General features: G+C 31.5%; 4 protein-coding genes across 4 annotated transcripts in view; 2 read left to right on the top strand and 2 right to left on the bottom strand.

Annotated features, from left to right (window-relative positions):
• Positions 1-3,011, bottom strand: part of LOC105618085 (protein lin-9 homolog) — a 3,581-nt gene extending 570 nt beyond the window's left edge. Inside the window, exons 1-5 of the mRNA XM_012199622.1 lie at positions 2,993-3,011; positions 1,853-2,186; positions 1,278-1,586; positions 684-1,101; positions 270-616 (exon numbers count right to left, since the gene is read on the bottom strand). Coding sequence (XP_012055012.1) covers positions 270-616; positions 684-1,101; positions 1,278-1,586; positions 1,853-2,186; positions 2,993-3,011 — 1,427 coding nt within the window. The remainder of the gene's footprint in view (positions 1-269; positions 617-683; positions 1,102-1,277; positions 1,587-1,852; positions 2,187-2,992) is intronic.
• A 964-nt stretch (positions 3,012-3,975) lies between these two features.
• Positions 3,976-9,246, top strand: LOC105618160. The gene is made up of 10 exons (XM_012199700.1): positions 3,976-4,151; positions 4,903-5,141; positions 5,435-5,538; positions 5,718-5,873; positions 5,976-6,043; positions 6,127-6,309; positions 6,437-6,570; positions 6,709-6,813; positions 8,442-8,609; positions 8,827-9,246. The coding sequence occupies exons 1-10, from the start codon at positions 3,976-3,978 to the stop codon at positions 9,027-9,029; spliced, it is 1,536 nt and encodes a 511-aa protein (XP_012055090.1). The 3' UTR covers positions 9,030-9,246.
• A 331-nt stretch (positions 9,247-9,577) lies between these two features.
• LOC105618158 lies at positions 9,578-13,115 on the bottom strand. Its single transcript, XM_012199699.1, has 5 exons — positions 13,074-13,115; positions 10,742-10,862; positions 10,596-10,670; positions 9,986-10,162; positions 9,578-9,795 (listed from the first exon to the last, which is right to left on the bottom strand). Exons 1-5 carry the CDS (start codon positions 13,113-13,115, stop codon positions 9,578-9,580), a joined length of 633 nt encoding a protein of 210 aa, XP_012055089.1.
• Positions 13,116-18,452: 5,337 nt separating this feature from the next.
• Positions 18,453-21,004, top strand: LOC105618081 (zinc finger protein 76-like). Its single transcript, XM_012199619.1, has 8 exons — positions 18,453-18,539; positions 18,733-18,910; positions 19,075-19,445; positions 19,736-20,005; positions 20,081-20,272; positions 20,404-20,595; positions 20,685-20,801; positions 20,906-21,004. The coding sequence occupies exons 1-8, from the start codon at positions 18,453-18,455 to the stop codon at positions 21,002-21,004; spliced, it is 1,506 nt and encodes a 501-aa protein (XP_012055009.1).
• The last annotated feature ends 229 nt before the right edge of the window (positions 21,005-21,233 follow it).

Here is a 21,233-nt window from a genome sequence, read left to right as displayed (position 1 = left end):
TTACTTCGTATACTACTACTACGTAAAGTTAACGTACGTAAGTACGTACTACCTACTTACTACTTACTACTACTTTAAAATATAANAANATAATATATATAATAATATATATATATATATATATATATATATATATATATATATATATATATATATAATTTTAATGTCCCTTAAATATATTTTATATTATATATTAAAAATATATAAAATATATTTTTAAATATATATATTTAATTAACATAATTCTTTATGTATTTAACTAGCTATACCCTGCATATTTTTTTTCAAAATCGGGAGGAAGCGATTCGCCTAAAGAACGTCTCTTCTCAGCTTCTCCGTTCATTTCTTTCAATTTCTTGACTTTATTCTTTTTGGTTGTTAATATCTTATTTACTTTGACCATAAGTTCAAGTAATTTGAGTGGAAAGCCATTCACTGTACCACCGGTATTCGTCTTTTTTGGAATGGAGACGGATGCATTCGATATTAAAGGGTCATTGGTCAATCGTGGAGATAACTTCATCATGTATGGTGATGAAGGTGCATATTGCAAAGGTCGTGGTCTGAACTTCTGGGAGAATGATGTCAAACTGATTGTCTCCGGTGGTTCATTCGACTAGTTAAAACAAATCGTATATTAATATAAACGTACACATTTTCCTTGCAGAGAACAAGAAACATACCAAAACTTCGTAATCAGGGACACTATGCGTCCCAAGTCCAGCTCTCTCAAACGTAATTCTGTAAGTATTATTACTGGTATCAACAGCGTCGATGCTTCCAGTGAATAAACCATCCTGCGGTTTCCTTAATCTTGCTGTCACTTTCGTACCGATTACTAATTGCAATGGTATTTCAGATGGTAGATCCTTGAAACTGCTTATATCTGCTGTCTTCCTCTGCTGTAACATTCGTATTTTCTGCCTCTTCCTCTCTAATTCACGTCTCTCTTCCTCGAAGAATGACTGCGAACATCTTCGCGGTTTGCCCATCATCCTTCTAATCTTGCACCATTCCACGCGCGTAAGTTTGCGACTTTTCAATTGTGGAAACGATTCTTTCAAACATATCATGAAGTCATTATCGCCCTCAAATAACACCCTGCAAGAAAAAACATTATATGGAATGGATACTAAGAAAACTAATTTATATCTCTGATATCATTATAAAAATCTATATTTTTTGTATTATTTCATTAATATTACTAATAAAATAATATTAAAAAGTATAGATAAATATAGATAAAATAGAAATATAGTAATTATATTTATACATACTTATCTATATTGCTGTAAAACCACTCATAACACACCCATTTATGCGCCTTCGGTAGCTTTAACAAGTTTCTTAATCTCATGCCAATTTTCTGTCCTATTTTTCGATCCGGCGATGTAAGTTGTGACAGTTTATCAGGCTCCTTCTCTTGCTTGATTGGAGTCATTACAGGAGTTGTTGGTTGCGATTGCGAAGATGAACTTGTACTTTTTGGTGTGGTTGACATCTTAGTCTGCCTCTTCACTGGTGATGGCCGCATCATCTTTTTGGGGGATTGTTTTGCATCTATAGCTGAAGGATCCTTCTTGATTCTATAAACATCATTATTATACATCAATGAATTTGGAAAAAAAATCATTTAATTCAGTTTAATTCACTATCACAAAATTGGAAAGAAGGAAAACAGGGAAATTGAAAACAGTCAAGAAAATCAAGAAAAAAATCAGGAAATTTTACAAAGTTTCTTGGAAAATTAAAATTCCTGACTTTAAAGAAGTTTAGCGCTGCAATTATCATTTTACTGCCTGTCTAATTATAATCATAATTTTTATTTTTAATTATGAAAAGAATAATTCACCTGTGATGTGGATGATTGATCAAAATGTCATCATAGAACAATTTGTTCTTTTTCCTAATTCTCGCTGGCATCCCTCTACGATTCAATACCTGTACCGGTTGTGTAGGTGGATTGGGTTTGGAAGGTGGTTGAGTGCCTACCCTTTGCAGACCTAAAGCTGCAGGTCCTAGCTCTGGTATCGGTTCTGACTCTTCTGTATCCATTTGCTGATCCGAGTGATTCAAATTATGCTGCTCATCCATATCCATTGTATCATCTTCAATCTCAGTCTTGATTTCATCAATGGATGGATATCCACCATTTTTTATGGATAGCAATGCTTCTGCAGATTCACCTGAACAAATTTGTTCAAAATCACTACATGCACATGCGATATTAAATGGAGAAATAATTTCTTCTGATATAAAATCCATGTAGCCTAATAATCTACAAAGTTATTAAGTAAGAATTGTTTCAATAATTACATATTATTGTATTACGATAAAGATCAGCAACATTATATCTAAAAGTCATACAAATTAATATTATGCCAAAAAACAAAATTGAGAAATTAAAAAAAAACGCATATACCTAAGCTGAGACTGCATGACAATAGTCAATGTATTTGCGATAAAATATAAAAGCAAGAATCCAATTACGGGCAACAAGGAAATATAACTATTCTCTCGGTCCGAAGGTAAAATTCCGAGAGCGTCAAATTGGCGGTACAAATTCGCGAGAGAATATCGACCGTGCTCCAGCACAGCAGAGACGACATAACCAAACTCAGGAGGAGATGTTTGATAAACAGTCCGCGCGAGCGGTTGGACTCGTGGTGGCTGTCGTCGCAGGTCAACGCTGCAGATCGGCGCGACATACAGGCACTCCGCCGTCGGACTCAACCACGGGGTAACGCCGAACGCGAAATTCACAGCGGAATCCCGCTTGAATCGTGTGTTGGCGATTTTTGAAATTTTAAACCCGATCCGCACCCAATCGCCGTTCGAACGGGGATTGCGAACGGCACGGAAGCGCTGGCAGCGGCGCGATCCGCCGAACCGCTAAATTGGGAATGCGGATTCCGCGGGCGTCGATCGCCGTGATCGCCCGCGGACGCTTGTCCCATTAATTTCCCCGAAAATAAACGCAAAGTTTACTCACTTTCAATCACGTCCGCCATGTTGACAATCAGTGATGCATCATGGGTACGTACTTCCGACTCTATCGGGTTCATCGGTCCGCCATCTCGTGTAGCCGGACCTGGTTGGCGATTGGCGCCGTCCCGGAAGTCGTACGACACGGGGTCGGTAAGATACGTAAAAATCCGCGAATGCGGTAAATTGTCGAGCTCCAAAATATTCTGCGCGGCGATTAGCAACTATGCGTCGCTTCCTCTCGAGATGTTCCGATCATGAAGGATTCATTTCTCGAATAAATAAATAATTATATACAAGTCTTTTTATTTTGGATAACGTATAATTAAGCGGCAGACTTTAGCGGCGAAAATAAGTTAACCTCTTCGTTTTTTAATACGATTTTTATTAAGTTTGCGCGAGGAGCTCTAGTTAAAAATTTGAACTTTGTGGTTACTCTTTTTCTTTGTTTAAAGTATCACTTAAATTAGTACACCTTGTACAATCTTCTACTTCTATTAATAAACATCTGAATGTATAAGTAATTCCGTAATTCTTTGTAGCTGCATTAAGATGCAATTTCAATTAAAATAAAGAATTTGCATAATTAGAAATTTGAAAAGAAAAGGAGAAAAAAGAGAAAATAAGTGCAAAACATAAAAAGTTTAGCTATAATTAGTTTGCATCCATTTTCTCTTTTTGTCTTCTTTTTTATTTTCAATGTCCAATTATGTATATACATGCTTTATTAATTGAAATTGCATTTCAGCTACAAAGAACGGAATTATTTATACAATAAAATTTCATTATTAAAAATAATTTTGCAAATTACACCTTCTGCACTTACTATGAAATATGTATAAATTATTCATTGGAGAGAGAAGGAAAAGAGATGAAAAGTGCAGCTGCATGCATGGGCATGCGCAGTTTTCGCCGCTTACTTCAAGTATTACGCTTCAATAGACGTTTTTTCGTTTGTACTTTAATTTTCTTGAATTTTTCAAAACGGCTATGTACGTCCTTTGGATCATTATTGTGTCTTTAACAAGTAGAAACTGCGTGGCTATTGACAGTACGCTTGTAAATGTTAAAAAGTACTGCAGAGATAAAGACAGATTGATTACGTCTGAGGAGAATGACGAATATTTGCTCATCGCTGCTGAAAATAATATGAATATTATACTAGCGTGTCGCTTTTGGTAAGAATTGTTCAGATACACATTAGAATAAATAAAGTAATGTGTCCATAAAAAAGCGATACCTTTCTTTATTACTTAAATTAACCTTCCGTCTACTATCTGGATTTTTGGCACAAGCGAAATTTCGCTCTCAAAAATTTCTCTTAAAATCTTCGAAATAAAGGAAGGTGGAATCCCAGTTCTCTTATTGTTAATATTGCTACATATTTTTAAACAAATTCCGTTTTTCTTCATTTTGCTCAAATTTCAATTTTTATTAAATATAAATTTTATTTGAGCTAAAAACCTATTTGGTGATGTACTAGAGATATTGACAAGTAACTCTCAATTTTTTCGTATTCTTTGCAAGTCTAGAACAAAAAATTTGACCAGAACAAAGAAAATCCATATTGCAGACGAAAAAATTAAAAATATGATTGCAGACGGAGGATTAAACAAGTTTAAGAGCGATTTTGATCAAACTCTCATTTAATTGATGATCAAATAATATACACGTATATAAGGGAAGAAAAATTAAATTAGTAACAATGAATTGTACTTTAAGCACTTCTATCAATTGAATTCAGTGTCTATTAAATTAATGAAGTTTAGTCACCTAATTTAAATTAAAATGTTCTATAATTAACTTAGTTAATTATTATGATACTTTTTCGAAACATGAGAAATATGTTTTCCTAAAAGATAAATTTTTTGATTGAATTTGAAATTATTGGGAATATTGGGATCTAAATTTTCGCAGAAGCAATGATTATGAGGAACCTCAACCAAAAATTTGGTATTATCAAGATCGTTATCGAGAAAACCCTGAAAAGGAAGTCGAGTTGGAAATGGATAATAACATTTCGTACAGTAGAATCTATACAATGCCGGATCTTTCTCTAGTTGTAAAAAACTTCACAGTCATTGACGCCGGCATTTATCGATGCCATGGCAAAGAAGGACAAGAGGAAGAAAAAAAATATAATTATAGGATCGAACGTAAAATAACATGACAGTTTTATATAATTTGATTTTGTTGTAATATAATATTACACTATGTTGAAAGCATATTTCAAAGCTTAACTTTATTTTTAACGACAAATTTTTAATAAAATTTTTTTATTAATTATGTGGATACTTTTCTTATTACAATTAACTTTTAAAATATTAACTTTAATTATTCCGCCTTTATTATAATTTTTCTGATATTTATTGTATCCATATTTCATCAATATTTATATTAATAAATAGTTCTGAGTATTAAAATTAGTATTTAGTATTTTGTTGGCTAGCACTTCTCAAGGATATTGGCGGAGAATTTTTAGAAAAGGGAAACCTAACAGAATGGGGAAAGTATCAAGAAATATATTTATGGCCTGTCAATACGAAATTTGCAGTAAGTTAACAAATTCTTAGTTGATAAAAAAGATTACAAAATATACATTATGTCCTTTTTATTTAAACAATGAATGGACAGAGAATCATTTTATTAGTAATTTTTTTAGGAATCATAACGTGTCACGATAAGATTAACAATTTTTTAACGTGATTTCAAAGAAAGGAATCTTCTGACAGGTCTCGAGAATGACTGACTTAGCGGAAATTCGTGAAGAAGTAATCCTTCAGGTAATATCCGAATGGGGTCCCTGGAGTCCATGCAAACAATGTATAAATAATCGCGGTATTAAAACCAGCAGGGGCTACTGTAGATTAAAGAGCATTATAAATTCGGTGAGTGCTATGTGTATTTTTAATCTTTACATAATCAAACATTAACGATTTTATATCTTTTATCACTAATTTATTAATTACTTTATTGATATCTATTTTTAGACGATGATAGAGAAAAATGATTCAGTCATTATACATTTTTTCCGAGGATCTCCAATGCTACCTTGCAAGTAAATGTCTATAATTTCAAATTTCTAATAGGAATTTTTTATACGATAACATAATGAATTTAAAAAACGCTGTACATTTTTAGATCTGCCCTGCTTCAAAGTGAATTTCCCAGTATCAGTCGCATCGTACGATATTTGCCAGAATTTATTTTAACAGAAACTTGCAAAAGGTGTCGCGTAAAAAAAAAGAAAAAAGGCAAAATGTTTCGTTACGCTAAACGATATGTTCTCGCCGAAGGCGCACATCTCACCATAACTTGTCCGGAGTAATTTACCAAAAGATTTCTCGAGCGTATCTTTTTTATTAAATTCAGTCAATCCTTTCGCGCCTAATAGAATATTTCATATAATTAAACACAAAAATTGGAAACAGATGATATATTTTGAATGTAGATCGACTATAGAGACGCAAGTAATTTGGAAAAAGGACGCGCTTACTTTGAAGAAGGGAACGGCTCAGTCATTTCGTCAAAAAGATAGAGAAGCCCGAGTGATGGTAGATACTTTCTCAACTCTCTATTTAAAAGGTAATTTAAAAGTACACGTATATTGATTTTTTAAGTTTTATACAAACACAGAAATATATTCATTTATTTATTCAAACGCATGACAAGAATTTTAGTTTCTATGTAAAAATTTCTAAACTATATATTTTTTCTCGACAGATGTGTCCCAACAAGAACAAGGTAATTATACTTGCTACGTGAATAATATTAATATGATGCGCATGAAGATCATCGTTGTATCTAAAACTCGGCTTTTGACACAAGGTCAGTTAAAACTTGCACAATGAAAATATAATAGAACACATAAAATATAGTAACAAAAATAAAAATTTTATTATTAAATTATAGTTAATTGTAAAATGATTAGTACATCACAAGTATGTCAATTTTTTTATAAATGTATAAATTTATTCGTTTATTGTTTTTTATAGTTTTTTTTCGGCATTTGGGCTACTTGGGATTTATAATTTTCTTGACTTCAATCTGCTATTGTGGGGGTATAATAGTAGTCTGTCGGCAAAGAAACAAATTTCAGCCCCTGCCGCGAGATGATCCTTTGGATGAGGAAGTTGAGTGATATCATAATCAAAATGTAAATTATTTTGACATTATAAATTGATAATAATAATTACTTCTTATATGCTAAATAAAATTTTTATCTTATTGTTAGATTATTAATCTTTTTTCTTATAAACCCAAGAAAAAATGATTTATATATAATTATATTTAATTATACAAAATTAAATAAAATTATATATAATTATAAATGTAAAATTAACATAATTTATATACAATTATATGTAATTATATGTAAAATATATCCATATATATATATATATATAAAACATTTTTTCTCGGGAATATTTGGTATATTTTTTCTTATAATGATGTTTACTAAAACTTAAAATTTTTCCAAGAGATTATTTAATTATTTAAATTTGTTTGTTGACTGAGACATCATTAACTGCATTTTTATCATGCGCATACGTACTTTTAATATTATTGTGAATAAATCTGTTGAGTCTAAATTGTACGACTAGTTATCGGTCGAGAACGTTTCGTGAGATCTCGTGGCTATCTCCTTCACGTTCCCTCGATCCGATCTTCTTCGGCATACTGTGACCTTAAAATTGAGTGAAAGGGGGAACTAGTAGAGACAGCTACAAGGCATACATATCTGTCTCCAGACAGTTAAGTTTAGTTCCAAAATGGCTGTGTTTTATCGTAGCTCCTGGCTCATTGTCTACAGTGTTTATTAACAAACTAATAGGCTCCAACTATAAAAAGACTGAATCCAGATTAAAAGTGAAATAGAATGAAACTTCAAACAAGCGTCCAAGCAATTATCCTGACTTTCTGTATAATCGCGCTTCAGGAATGTGTCGGTGAGTTTCTATCGCAAGTCAAAGAACTTTCTCAATTATTTTATCTGCATTTATCTTAAAATTTTTTATCATATTCTTAAATATTTTTTTAAAAAGTGACAATTTGATAGATGAATAACTAATGGTTAATAAATCAAATCAAGTAATCATATTTGATGAAATTTCTTTTTCTTTTTTTTTAATTAAAATTGCACACAAAAGAAAAAATTCGAAATTTTACAAGGTTCAATTAATATCTTATCTTTGGCAAAAATTTTTGTTTTGTTAATAAGAGATATAGTATTTTATATGAATATTTATTTTTATATCTTATAAATAAAATAAATTTTCTGATTTAAAATACATTAATTGTTATTAAATTACAAATTATATTGTATAAATAATTTTTATTCAATGCCAAATCATAAGAAAATTCTGCATATCATTATTGTTCGATGTCTATGCGGCACGAGTGAAATGACGCGGTAGCAGGTAAAAGTGACAGTTTCATTCGTCGCGTTATTGCAGGCATTCTTCGGAGATGCGTAAGCTGCAGATCGAGAGGAGACCTAGGCTCGTGCAAAGATCCTTTCACTATGAATTCTACACAAATCGCGCTCGAAAAAGGCATCGACGCGGTGCCGTGTGTTTCTGGATGGTGCGGAAAAATCATCGAGAGTCAAAATTTAAACAACGGTAAATTCCTTTTTCAAAATAAATTTTATTTAGCGACATAATTATAAAATAGTTCTATAATAAAAATACATATTTTGCATAAAGTTTATATTTAATATTATATTCATATTACATTATTAATGAAATTATCATTAAATAATAGGACTTAAAATTGATACAATTAGTTTAATTCTTTTGTAAAAAATTTAAAAGATACTAATGAATTTATATGTCACAGAATACGGTATCGCCACGCAGAGATTATGTTTTCAGCGAGGTCCTGATGACAATGAAGAGAGATGCGCTTATACCGTGTGGAATTACAAAAAAGTGTACATGTGCCTATGTTATGGAGATCTTTGTAACGGAACGATGAAAACGACCATCGCTAGTAGTTTTTTAATAACATTATCTGTATGTTTAATACGGTGGCTTATTTGAGCTTGTATATGATACATACGACTTTGTCGTATGGATGAGATTGAAGTGATTAAACTTCCTGTGAATCCTTTGTAGGAATCAGCACTCTCTGACGGATATGTATGTTGTGGATGTATGTGTAAAATGTAATATGTGTTCTTTATAATGCATACCTATACTCATAAAATAAATCACAAGTAAGACGTGTTTTAATATTAAAATGTATTTAATATTAAATGTATTATTAGATATTTTTTATTTATTAATTAATTTTATTAATCTGGAATTAATTTGAGAAAAATGTACAAAAATTTATCATTAAGCGTTGATGCAACACTGGTGGGACATTCTATAATTATGTTATTATTAATTATTAATTATTAATTTAAAATGTAATCTTGAATATATCATTCCTGTTCCCTCCGAAAATACACGTTAGTTTTTAACTAGTTACATTTTGTTATAGTCCACAAAATTCTGGAAATTGTAATAAAAAAATATTATAAATACTGCAAAATTTAGCTCATGTTTGAATTTTTGTGCTCAGCAATATTAAACGTAAATCATTCTTAGATTAGTTGTCCCTTTCTATCTTTCTTGTGAAATGGAGACCTAGGATTTATACTGCCCAAAATGTGTCCATGCAAACCATTCAATCTCCTCTCTTCTTGATTTCGCAATAACGCTCTTGCATGAGGATAATTGTCGAAGAAAAGTTCGCCCAATCCATAGAGGTATTTAACTGTCAACATTGCTTCACGGCCAGTCAATAAATATGGATCTTGTTCTGCAATTAGAACGAACCAAAATTATATGGAAACGAAACACATTATTATACATACACATATAAAAGAAGATAATAAATTAGGGTGCCATTTATTCAAAGTATAAAAGTAGATTAGAAAGCATTAATTAAAAAGCGTATGTAGACCGCTTTATATCATAGTCAGCAAATCTCTTAGAGAAGATGATCTTACGCTGTGATTTGTAGAAATCGGGGAAGCGTTGCGATACTTCTTGCCAGCTATAACCAAGATCATTGATGTCAGTTGGTGGCAGAAAAACCCCAATTGGCCACAGAGATTCGACGTTTCCTGAACTCTGTATCACCTGCTGTAAGTGATTTTGTCCGAAACTCGTCCTATAATTATAATCTATAAAAATGAACCACAGATGTAAATGATTTTTACTGATGTCGTTTAAAAGATATATTATTAACTCTAATCGATGTTTGCGGATCCAATAAAAAGAGTCGGATATTTTTTCAAGTACGTTCTGAAAAATTATTTATTTTTTACAACCTTATAGTTACATATTCTTTACATATTCTTACATTATTCCTCAAATTTTGACCTTTAAAATGGAATAAATCGTTCAATTACATTACGTTCTTGATCAATTGAATTTCAATTACTTTACACTTTGCGTAAAGATACATTAATTTAAAGTACACTAAACCTGCAAACGCTGTTCATACATGCACTTAAGAAAATTTCAAAGCGAATACCGATTAGAGTTCATTTTGATTAATACTCCTAATTAATTAATTAAAATAATTGTATATAAGAATAGAAATAAAATATTTACCGGGATCATTAGAATGCTTGGCTACATTTCGTCGGCCGATTGATATAAATGATTTTTGAGCTACCGTTCGATCTCCTAAATACAAATGAGTTAAATGAATTAAAGCATCTCAATTTATTAATAAAATATCATAATCAGAAACTAACCGTCTGTTGTAATACTATGCTCGTACACATTAGGTGGCGACACGAATTTCACATGCACATTGGCAAGCGGTAAGGAACTGACCACAGTTACCGTTAAAAGCATCAACACCTGCACTATTATCTAAAATCAAAATAGTTATTTTATAATTAATGATATATCTTGTCATTGGAGTCGAATATTCACAAAAAAAAACGTGAAAAAAAGATGATTTAGAAATTTTACAGCATTTATTATTATTTTAGGCCTACTTTGGAGTAGATTTCTCCTTAAAAAAAATTTCAAACTTTTGTTAAAGTAAAATGCATGAATTAAATTTCATTGGAATGTCTCTGTGTTACAAAACATATTATATATATCCGTGAGTTTCTTAATAAAAAATTATATTATTTTATAATGCATGGTTGCTGAAACTCAATGTACATACATATGAAACTCAAATAACTATCACAGAAAGTTTTTTTAGTAAGAATATATCATATTACATACTCGGGTTTCAAGATATTACCTGTAGATGTATGCGCGTATACAATTTCATAGAGATTCGTTTGCAAAGGAAAATAAAGTAACTATAATAGCAACGATAAAACTATTCACATGGTTTATTCAATTCTAATACGAATTAGGCCCAGTTCCACAACTCACGGTTAACTCTTAATCGAAGTTCAATTTGTTTCTCATCTTTTTCCAATTCTAGAATTGGAAAGAGACAATGAATAAGTTGAACTTTAGTTAAGAGTTAACTATGAGGAACTGGGCCTTAGTAACATGGTTATTTGTATTCAACTTGTAAAATATTATAATATTTAATAATTATTATATTATGTCGTCTTGCATTACAAGAAAAGAATTGATTCCAAATTTAATTGAGACTTTAAGTCAAGAATTTTGTAAAACAATTTAAGGCGAATACTTCGCAATCATCACCTCGATAGATAAATCTCTTTATGTTTCTAAAAATCGTTCTATGCAGATGCATATAGAATAATGCATAACATAGGAAGAAATTATATAACTGTCTTCTTATAATCTGCTTGTAAAGAAGAAATCAATCTTCGAATTAAAACCTGTAAGAGAGTAATATTTATTGATATATAAAAATGTGTGAATAGCAAAGAAGTGTATATTGCAGTCGTCTGTACCATCAAAAGAACTATTATTAATTATATCGTTGTACATCGTTGTAATCCTCGATTTAGAAAGTTTGTATTTTATAGAGCTTTTTATGGGGCTTTTTTATCATTAACTTTTTTTCAATGAATATTACACGCTAATAAAATGTTTTATACGCTTAATTAAAAAAACGAGATAGTAATAACTAGAAATGCACCGGATCATAAAATTATCAGATATCGAATATCGAATATCCAGGCAGAATGTAACATTGGATATCTGATATCCGATCAAATATCCAAGAAGGCAATTTCTTCGAATCCGACATTTTCCGGATTCCGAGAAAATTTCTTCTAAAGAAAAAGATTGTAATTTTGCGACAATATATACCATAAGATATTATAGCATACTTATTTCTAGATTTTCATTTGTATAAGAAAAAATCAACAATTTAATGATATCAAATTTCAATCGGATAATAGTGATATCCGACTATCTGGTCGGATAGTAAAAAAGTGGCGAATAATACCAGATATCGGATACTTTCCGGATATTTGATGCATCTCTAGTAATGACGTTGATCAGTCAATATTCTATTGATTGTTACATTTTTATGTCATCTTTTATGATCATATTTATGATCTTTTATGATCTTCTCATGATTATATTTATTTATAAAGAATTAAATCAGTCTTAAAAATCTGTAATATTTTTTATTTTTTAATATATTTTTTAGCTCTTATCACATAAAATATCAACTTTTAGAACTTTTCTAGATATAACGTACAAAAAAACTTTAAGAATGCATCTTATTACTCCTTAACAATTGCATAGCTATCAATTTCTAACTATTATTCTTGCTTCTAGATTCTCTAAAGTAATCGGGAGTAATTTATTATAACATAAACTCTTGACATAAACGTCGTAACACGTTACATCATTTCTACCTGCTTATGGAACGCTGCCCTTCCTATGCGAGCATATACAAGACAGACTTTTCCCAGCAGGATTGGAACCAGCAACATTGCGCTTTGAAAGGCAATATTCTTCACGACCGCGAAAGTTACATTATATCTCCGCATGCATCGGTATTCCTACATCGTCTCAAGTGAACACACCTACACCTTTTAACAAAACGCGTGTATGCGCGCTGAACTTATAGCTCTCAAGGAGATTCGGATAAAAATACACACATACTCGGCAGTGCGTATCTAAACTCACCCTTTCGCCTTCTTTTCCGCTCACCTTCACTTGGAAGTACATTCGGGCTTATCAGGTTATTGAATCCGACATTTGAGATACAACAGTGCGGAAACTTCATGTGCATAAGTAGTTTCTACATTGATAGATTATCGATTAGAGATCTGATGACTACTCTTCGACAATGGAATTTGCGAAAAGATCGAGTTTTGAAAGGGCATGAAGCCTCTCGCAGAGAGAAAGTTCAGAAGAAAGAAAGTTCATAATACACATTTTTAACAGAACGTAAAAATAAATTAATTTATGAAATGAAAAGAAATTTGTACATCATATAATTTTATATTATTTGTTACAACTTCTTGATGCATATTTCATTATTTATTAACGTTTCATTATTAAGAAATTATATTTATATATAATTTCTCGGGAAAAAATGTTTCATATATAATTATATATAATTATATAAAATTTACATACTTTATATATAATATATCCATTACATTTTTTCCCGAGACATTGGAATCGAGAACAAACACGTTTTAAATATGAATTAAGACAAGTTTGCGATTTAATTTATGTACAATATAATTTTCTATTATAATATAACTTCCTTGATATGTGTATGTCGCTCTTTCTAAATGTTTCATACATTATTTAAAAGTGATTTATAGTCTATAAATGTTGGATCGAGTACAAAACGTTTCAAACTTAAATGGAGACATTGCAATTAGTTTGCAACCTAATTTACTTTTGCACAATGTAGTTTGATTAGTAAGAGTATTGACTCACAGTATACATGAATGGGAAAAAAATATATGTATTGCTGTAAACTGAGAGCGATCCCATTCTCGTGATGTACATCATGATTTGATTAAGTAACAGCGAGTCGCAATGAAGCAATTACATTGATTCACGCGCACACGCATGCATAAGAATTTATAAATCTGTATATATAATACGTCTACTTACCATGTCTACCTTTCTAATGATACATTAAATCCATAGATAAATTAATTTATCGCGTGAGACTGTAATTACTCGATTCGAATTGTAATTATAGTGTCTCAGAAAGTGATGGAACAAATTAGCTTCGCAATAAAATTTCTTTTGTCAAAGGAACATTGTTATAAAACTAATTTATGTTCCTTCCTATCTTTAAGTAAAAATCAAAGTAGTAATAAGTCGCTTATGCAACTTTATCATCTTCTATTCATTTTTTCTCTATAAATTATGAGATAAACATATTTTTATATTAAAGATATTTATGATTTTCTATTGTAAACCAAGTCTCTTTCTGGCTTATATACGCTGAAGCGAATAAAATTCTATTCTTTTTATGATATTTTCTAGGTTTCTATACTAAATCATTTTTAATTCTTATAAATATTAAAAATTATATGAAACTAACTCGAAAATCGAGAATTTATCATTAATTTGGATATTATATAACATTTGGATATTATATAACATTATAGAAAAATTTCTGTGAAAATTAAATTATTTAAAATTTTTCTTTTTTTTCAAATTTCTATTTTTATTTAAGTTTTTATAAAAATATATTCAGAGCATTTTATAATTAATAACTGATTCATTAAAATTTCAAATTTTAATATTAGATTAAATATCAAAATACAAATTCCACGTCTATTCTAAAGCCCAGCTTTCTAATCTGTTTCACTTGGTGGTTTAAATTTAAATTTATTTATTTATATATAAAAAATTTTTTGGTAATATAAAACTCATGTTTTCTTAGTTATGATTAATCATTATAAACTGATGGTTTTATAATGATAACTTTAAAAGTTACTTTTTATTCAAAATCATCAGTTTAGAGATTAATAAGTTCTGATTAAAACCATTGCTAGAACAATAAATTTTTACATCATCAAGTTAAATCTAATAATTAAAGTTAACCAGAAAATGAAAAATCAGACCTGAATGTTCTGGAATTAGAAAATTCTATAATTTTTATAATATTTAAAATTGACGCGAAGACACACACGATGAAGTTAGCTGCCAAATTAATCAAATCGTAAGCATCGTTCGTCATTTCAATAATGTGCATCCTAGTGAATAAAGGGATTAAAATTATTTAAGATTTTCAAAAATTGAACACCGGCTGTAATCGCAAGTGAATGGTCAAGGAAATCTGCGAGAAGACACAGATTCATCACTTCACCCACCATCATTATCGTCGCTCTATAATCGTCGAATATCGATTCCTAGTAGGATCTCGATGAGACGAGCACGTCGCACACTTGCACGTATAGATCGGATCACAGTCACTGCGGCGAGAAGGATTTCTCTTATGGATTCGCGGGGACTCTAGGATCCAGCCGGATTTTCTCAAGGTGCCTTGTAGATGCGGTAATAGGAACTGATCCAGGTCGCGGTGTGGAGAACGTCGGTGACCGCCAGCCCGTGCATGAATTTCAGCATCCCCCTTCTCGCCATCCGCGATCACATGTACGTGTATCCCACTTGCGTGTGACTCGAGGCATCGCGGAGGTTCCCGAGGTAATAAGGATTCTAACTTCGCAAGGGATCACTGTCGAGGTACTTTCATCTTGCCTCGGGAACGCACAGCTCGTGGATCAAATTAGTACGCTTGCGAAACAGACGTCGTCCGCGAACACGCCGTATTCTTCGTTCCCGCGGTCACGACGAGTTGCGTGGCTGAACCGACAATCGAATCGATGCAGAGAAGAAAGGCAGGCCTATCGAATAAGATACATAAGTAAATGGAAAGTAATTTTTCAAGAAAAAATATAAACAAGAAGTATATTATATTTATAAAGAAAGAATTAACATAACGAACATAATGAGTAATAATCAAAAGTTAAATTATATCCGCTTCTCTTCTACCTGTTGCGCTACGAAATACATTACCCGGGAAAAAATATTTTATATATAGTTTTATATATTTGTACATAAATAGATATATTTTATATATAATTATATATAATTCTATATAATTTTATATATAATTATATAGAATTTTATATATAAATATATATAATTAATATACAATTATATAAAATTATATATATTTTTATATAATTATATATAAAAAATTTTTTCCCGGGTGATTTATTCTCATTTCACTCTGAACATTTAAATCTAATCTACAGACTTTTATCTTTTGTCCGTTTCTTTATAGTTGCGACCACATTTTATCGACATTCATATTGTAATTGTCTCTTTCTATATTTAACTTTTGTCTCGGACAAAAACGAAAAAATAGAATAAGAATCGAAAAGGCAAGACGTAAAAAAAAGCCAACAGCAAGAAGCAGAAAGAACACATTATAGAATAAGTTTTGATTAGATTTATTATTAATCGAATTTTAATTAACTTAATCGACGATTAAATATCAAACAAACCTGTATTGTTTTGTTAAGACTATAATTTATCTTGTAATGTACAGATGGAAAGAAAGATTGAATTGGAAACAGGAAGTTATATAAACTTTTCTTCATGCTTTTCTTTTTGCTGAGTAAGGGCCATCACACGCAAAATGACATGGCATAATTGCATAACTATAACATAAGGCCCCTAAACCAAGCATCCAACATAAAGATGCCATTGATTTACATAAGATTTTCTTCTTCTGATTTTATGGCTCTAGCCGATGAAATAACAGTCAATTTACATAAGATGCTCATTGGTTTAGGGGCCTTAAGCTTTGCTTATGTAATTTTGTGTATGATGGTCCTAAATAATCTAATTAAGTTTAGTAGTCGAAGTCTATTGCAACTAGCATCTTGCTGTATATGATGCTTTATACAGCGTGAAACGAAAGCGAGTTAAAGATCGCCGAAAAATGCAAGCGTTGCGTATATTTCTTAAGCGAATTAGAGCATGTTAGATTGTCAAGATATTATCACTACACATTGTATATCCGATTTCCGCACAGATATGATTTAATTGTAATCAACAATCCATAAACGTTAATTGATTGTACCTATAATATGAAATTACTATAAATATAAAATGCGAATTAATTATTGATATTAAGTTGGGTTCCCATTAATTTTTGCTAAGTTTTCTAATGATTAGCGAACAGTTGGTCTTGTAGTGCGATATCCTTAATTCGATTTTATACCTAAGTTCGATTTTAATTAAGTATTAAGTATTAAGTTCGATTTTAATTAGTATTAAGATTCCATCTAGTTAAAGAAACGAAACTGCATAACTTAACTCGAGTCTATCATAGAACATATTTTATCGATCATGTAGAAGATGATCGCTTCCTTAGTAGCAATTAATTTATTTATCAATATATTGATTAAACGTTGGACATAATATTGAACCAATATTTGGACAATATTGTGCCAATAATTGTGCTACTAAGGTTCATACATCTTTTATTATACATCTTTTATTAAACTAATGATTTAACAATAATAATGAATAATTAATTTTGTACACAATAAATAGTTAATTTTCTATTCAATCTCGAAAAAATGTTATATATATATTATATATATATATTTTATATAATTATATATAATTATATATGAAACATTTTTTTCCTAGGTGCTTAATGATAATTAATTTTGTATTTAAAACGATTGTAAATATAAATGCCATTCTTAACTTCTCATTCCATTGTCGGTTTTTAAAAAGACAGTTTTAAAAACTGTTCAAAACCAGAGCGGTGTTATTCGCAAACGTTTAAACGTTTAAATCGAAGCGCGCGTACGCCACCATGGTGAGATGACCGTCACCGGAGTTCCGGTCCGCCGCGCGCTAGTCGCCAAAGGATTTCGCGGGCGGCCGAGTTTATGGGTAATATTTCCCAAGATTCTTTGTGGCGTGCTTGGCGTACGGAGAACCGGCGAAAATTCAATTCACCGCGTGCGAACGAACGTGTGGATTACGTCGCATCATGTTCAATTAGTTATGTCATGTCATGTTGGCGTGAAGTCGTGATGACGCCTCGTCCCTCGAGTCCCCAACGAGTCCTCGTCATGCCGCGCCGCCTTGCGATGTATCGGCCTGTCTCTTCTCTCGAGACAACCGTGCGCGAGGATGGCGAGGCACGTCGAAGCAGGACGCGGTTCTGCTTATCCGTCCACGACGCGTTTAGGACGCTTGCCAACGTCGCATCATCTCGATGTCCCTTCGGGCTGTTGATCACAGCACCGGCGACGATGGATTATTAACCGTCGCTGAGCCGGTCGGTCATTGTTATCGCTTATCGCGAGAAATGGAAGGGCCGTTTGTTTGATTGCGACTTTTGCGGTAAAGGTACCACGCGGTCTCGCTGCTCGGCATACAAACATCTCGAAGGGAGAAACAAAAATCGCGGACGCAATGTCTCCTTGTCCAGCATCATTAGCATCTGTTAGTGAAAAATATTCTCTGTTTGCAGCTGGGTCATAATTGTAGGGGATTATGTCGGAGCAAAGTGCGGATTCTCCGAACTATACTGCGAATCAGGAGGAGGAAGAGGAAGAGGAGATGATCTTGCAAGAGTCTGAGGTACATGGAAATTGATAACAATGTGATGATAATGTCATGTAGAACATTTTTGTACATTTCATATCTTCTATTAATAAAATAATAATTTAATGAATATTTGATTTTGTGACAATAAAATTGCTTGTCCAACAATTAGTTTTATTGATTTTTTGTTTCCATATCTGCACTAACATGATGTATGATTTACTTTTAGGCTAATCCTGTAGATATTCTAGAATGTCTGTCGGTTATGATCAATGATAGCACTGGAAAGGATACTAATCAGGTACAGGAGCTTATATTGGACGACCAGTTGCTTGGTACAATGGTGACTACAATTACATTGCCTGATGGGACTCAAGCTTTTGTTACGAATAATCTTGGTGACATTGGTTAGTAGCCATTTGAATTCGACTGTTTTTAATATTATTATACTTGAATATTACAGATAATACAAAAGAATTATTCCTTTCATAAACAATTTGCATTTGAAAAAATATAGCTTTTTGTTCTATTTGTTTCATGGTATATCTATAATGAATTTATACATTTGCAGATCCAGATTTCAAGACACAAACACTGCAAACACTTGAAAATGGAGATACTATTTTGCTACGAGATTTGTCGGAATTTGGCGATGGAAAGGCTCTTCAATTGGAATTAGATCCAGCTACATTTGTACAAGCTGAAGACACTGCCACTGAAAATGTAGAAAATACGTATTCACAAGTAGAATTTATCAATGGCACTGCGTACATGGTGGCTGGCCATGTGGATGTAGACGAAAATTTATGGGAAATTGAAGATGGGAAGTTAAAGAAAAAAGATCCCAAGATTTTAATCAACAAAATATCTGATGTAAAAGTTAGGTATCCTTGTCCTAGAGAAGGATGTTCAAAGATTTACAGCACACCTCATCACCTCAAGGTAATCAATTCTTCGAGATCAATACTTGTTATATAATACTTCGAGATGAATACTTGTAAATAATGAATTGAAAAATCTCATTTAGGTATTTATAATCCATTCTTATTTCAAGATTATCTTAAGTAATGTCTTAAGACGCTAATGCGGTTCTCTGATTGGTTCGTAACTTCTTAAGACTTAACTTCTTAAGATTTATTTAAGATGATCTTAAATAAGATCTGAGTATGAATATCGACCTTAAATATTCTCAATCAGACTTATTAAATGCATATTTTTAATCTTTTTTGTAGGTCCACGAACGTTCGCATACTGGTCAGAGACCATACAGATGTACTCATCCAAAGTGCAAAAAGAGTTTTTCAACCGGCTACAGTCTGAAAGCGCATTTACGGACGCATACAGGCGAGAAACCATATAAATGTACGAATGGAACGTGTAACAAAAGCTTCAAGACGTCGGGTGATTTGTTAAAACACGTGAGAACTCACACGGGAGAACGTCCCTTTGTATGTCCATTTAACGGTTGTGGCCGATCGTTCACTACAAGTAATATTAGGAAGGTACGGATGCTCAATGTACGATGCTTAAAATATTTTATTGCCGAAATTCAATAAAAGTTTTTTTATGCTTATCAGGTTCATGTAAGGACGCACACTGGCGAGCGACCGTATAAATGTACGCAACCGACATGTGGTAAAGCGTTTGCTAGTGCGACAAACTACAAGAATCACATACGTATACATTCAGGCGAAAAGCCCTACGTTTGTTCCATAGAAAACTGTGGTAGAAGGTTTACCGAATATTCTAGTCTATATAAACATCATCTTGTAAGTATTTTATATCAATTATTAATCAGTTATTAATAAGAGTACAATATTCTAGAATACAATACTCCAAGAATATTGTTAAAATATATATAAATATATATAAATATCTCTAAATATTTTTGTCTTCGTAGGTACATACACCACAACGACCATTCGAATGCACACTATGCTCCAGGAAATATCGTCAGAGTAGCACGTTGGTGATGCACAAGAGAACAGTTCATGCCTTAGTCGACAGTGATGATGGTGCCGATACATTTTTGCAAGACTCTCTTGAATCCTCTAGTCAAAATAAAAAAAAAAATAAAACTGTAAAAGAAAATGTAAGTGTAATGTAAAATCTAATTAATTATTAATTATATATGTTTGTGCAGTCCGATATGATTATGCAACTAATAGATCTTAAATTTAGCATAAGCTGTTAGCGAAAGACAAACAAATCCAGATTTCTAAAATGATCGATGACACGAACGAGAAAGAACCACAAATTTTATTGGTAGGCGATCCTTCGCAAATCGCTGCATTACAGGTTTGTATAAAAACTTGATATATTTTTACAATAGATTCATTCTAGATAATTATTAGCGAAAAAAAAAGTTTTTTAAATTCATTTATTAAAAATTTCAATTACAGAAGATTGACTTGGACGAAAATTTTGATGATCCTGGCATTGATACAACATTCGAAGGATTGAATATAAAAATCGAAGACATAGAATTTGGATGGAATTAATGCAGAGAAAGGAATGCAACTTTATATGTATGAAAAAAGTCTTAAGCATTAAATATTAATTTTGTTAACATTCATTCATGGATGTGCTAATATCAGAGCGAAATCAAAAAAGTAAATGGAAATTAAAAATAGTGTCAAATAATATTTGACTGCATAAATGCTGCGGTAACAGATCCGAACTGAGATTTAAATTTCTTATCAGTTTCATAAATTCATCAAATAGAAATAT

Source organism: Atta cephalotes (assembly GCF_000143395.1).
Source record: "Atta cephalotes unplaced genomic scaffold scaffold00015, whole genome shotgun sequence".
NCBI classification, from domain to species: Eukaryota; Metazoa; Arthropoda; class Insecta; order Hymenoptera; family Formicidae; genus Atta; species Atta cephalotes.
This window is presented reverse-complemented; position numbering and strand designations above follow the sequence as displayed.

Excerpts from the sequence above, each read along its gene's own strand:
- LOC105618160 (XM_012199700.1), top strand. The coding sequence starts at position 3,976 with ATGTACGTCCTTTGGATCATTATTGTGTCTTTAACAAGTAGAAACTGC. Across the intron at positions 4,152-4,902 it reads AATATGAATATTATACTAGC|AAGCAATGATTATGAGGAAC; the intron begins GTGTCGCTTTTG and ends AAATTTTCGCAG. Across the intron at positions 5,142-5,434 it reads ATATAATTATAGGATCGAAC|CACTTCTCAAGGATATTGGC; the intron begins GTAAAATAACAT and ends TTTGTTGGCTAG.
- LOC105618158 (XM_012199699.1), bottom strand. The coding sequence starts at position 13,115 with ATGTACTTCCAAGTGAAGGTGAGCGGAAAAGAAGGCGAAAGG. Across the intron at positions 10,671-10,741 it reads GCATAGTATTACAACAGACG|GAGATCGAACGGTAGCTCAA; the intron begins GTTAGTTTCTGA and ends ATTTGTATTTAG. Across the intron at positions 10,163-10,595 it reads CAAGCATTCTAATGATCCCG|ATTATAATTATAGGACGAGT; the intron begins GTAAATATTTTA and ends TCATTTTTATAG.
- LOC105618081 (XM_012199619.1), top strand. The coding sequence starts at position 18,453 with ATGTCGGAGCAAAGTGCGGATTCTCCGAACTATACTGCGAATCAGGAG. Across the intron at positions 19,446-19,735 it reads GCACACCTCATCACCTCAAG|GTCCACGAACGTTCGCATAC; the intron begins GTAATCAATTCT and ends TCTTTTTTGTAG. Across the intron at positions 20,596-20,684 it reads ATAAAACTGTAAAAGAAAAT|CATAAGCTGTTAGCGAAAGA; the intron begins GTAAGTGTAATG and ends TCTTAAATTTAG.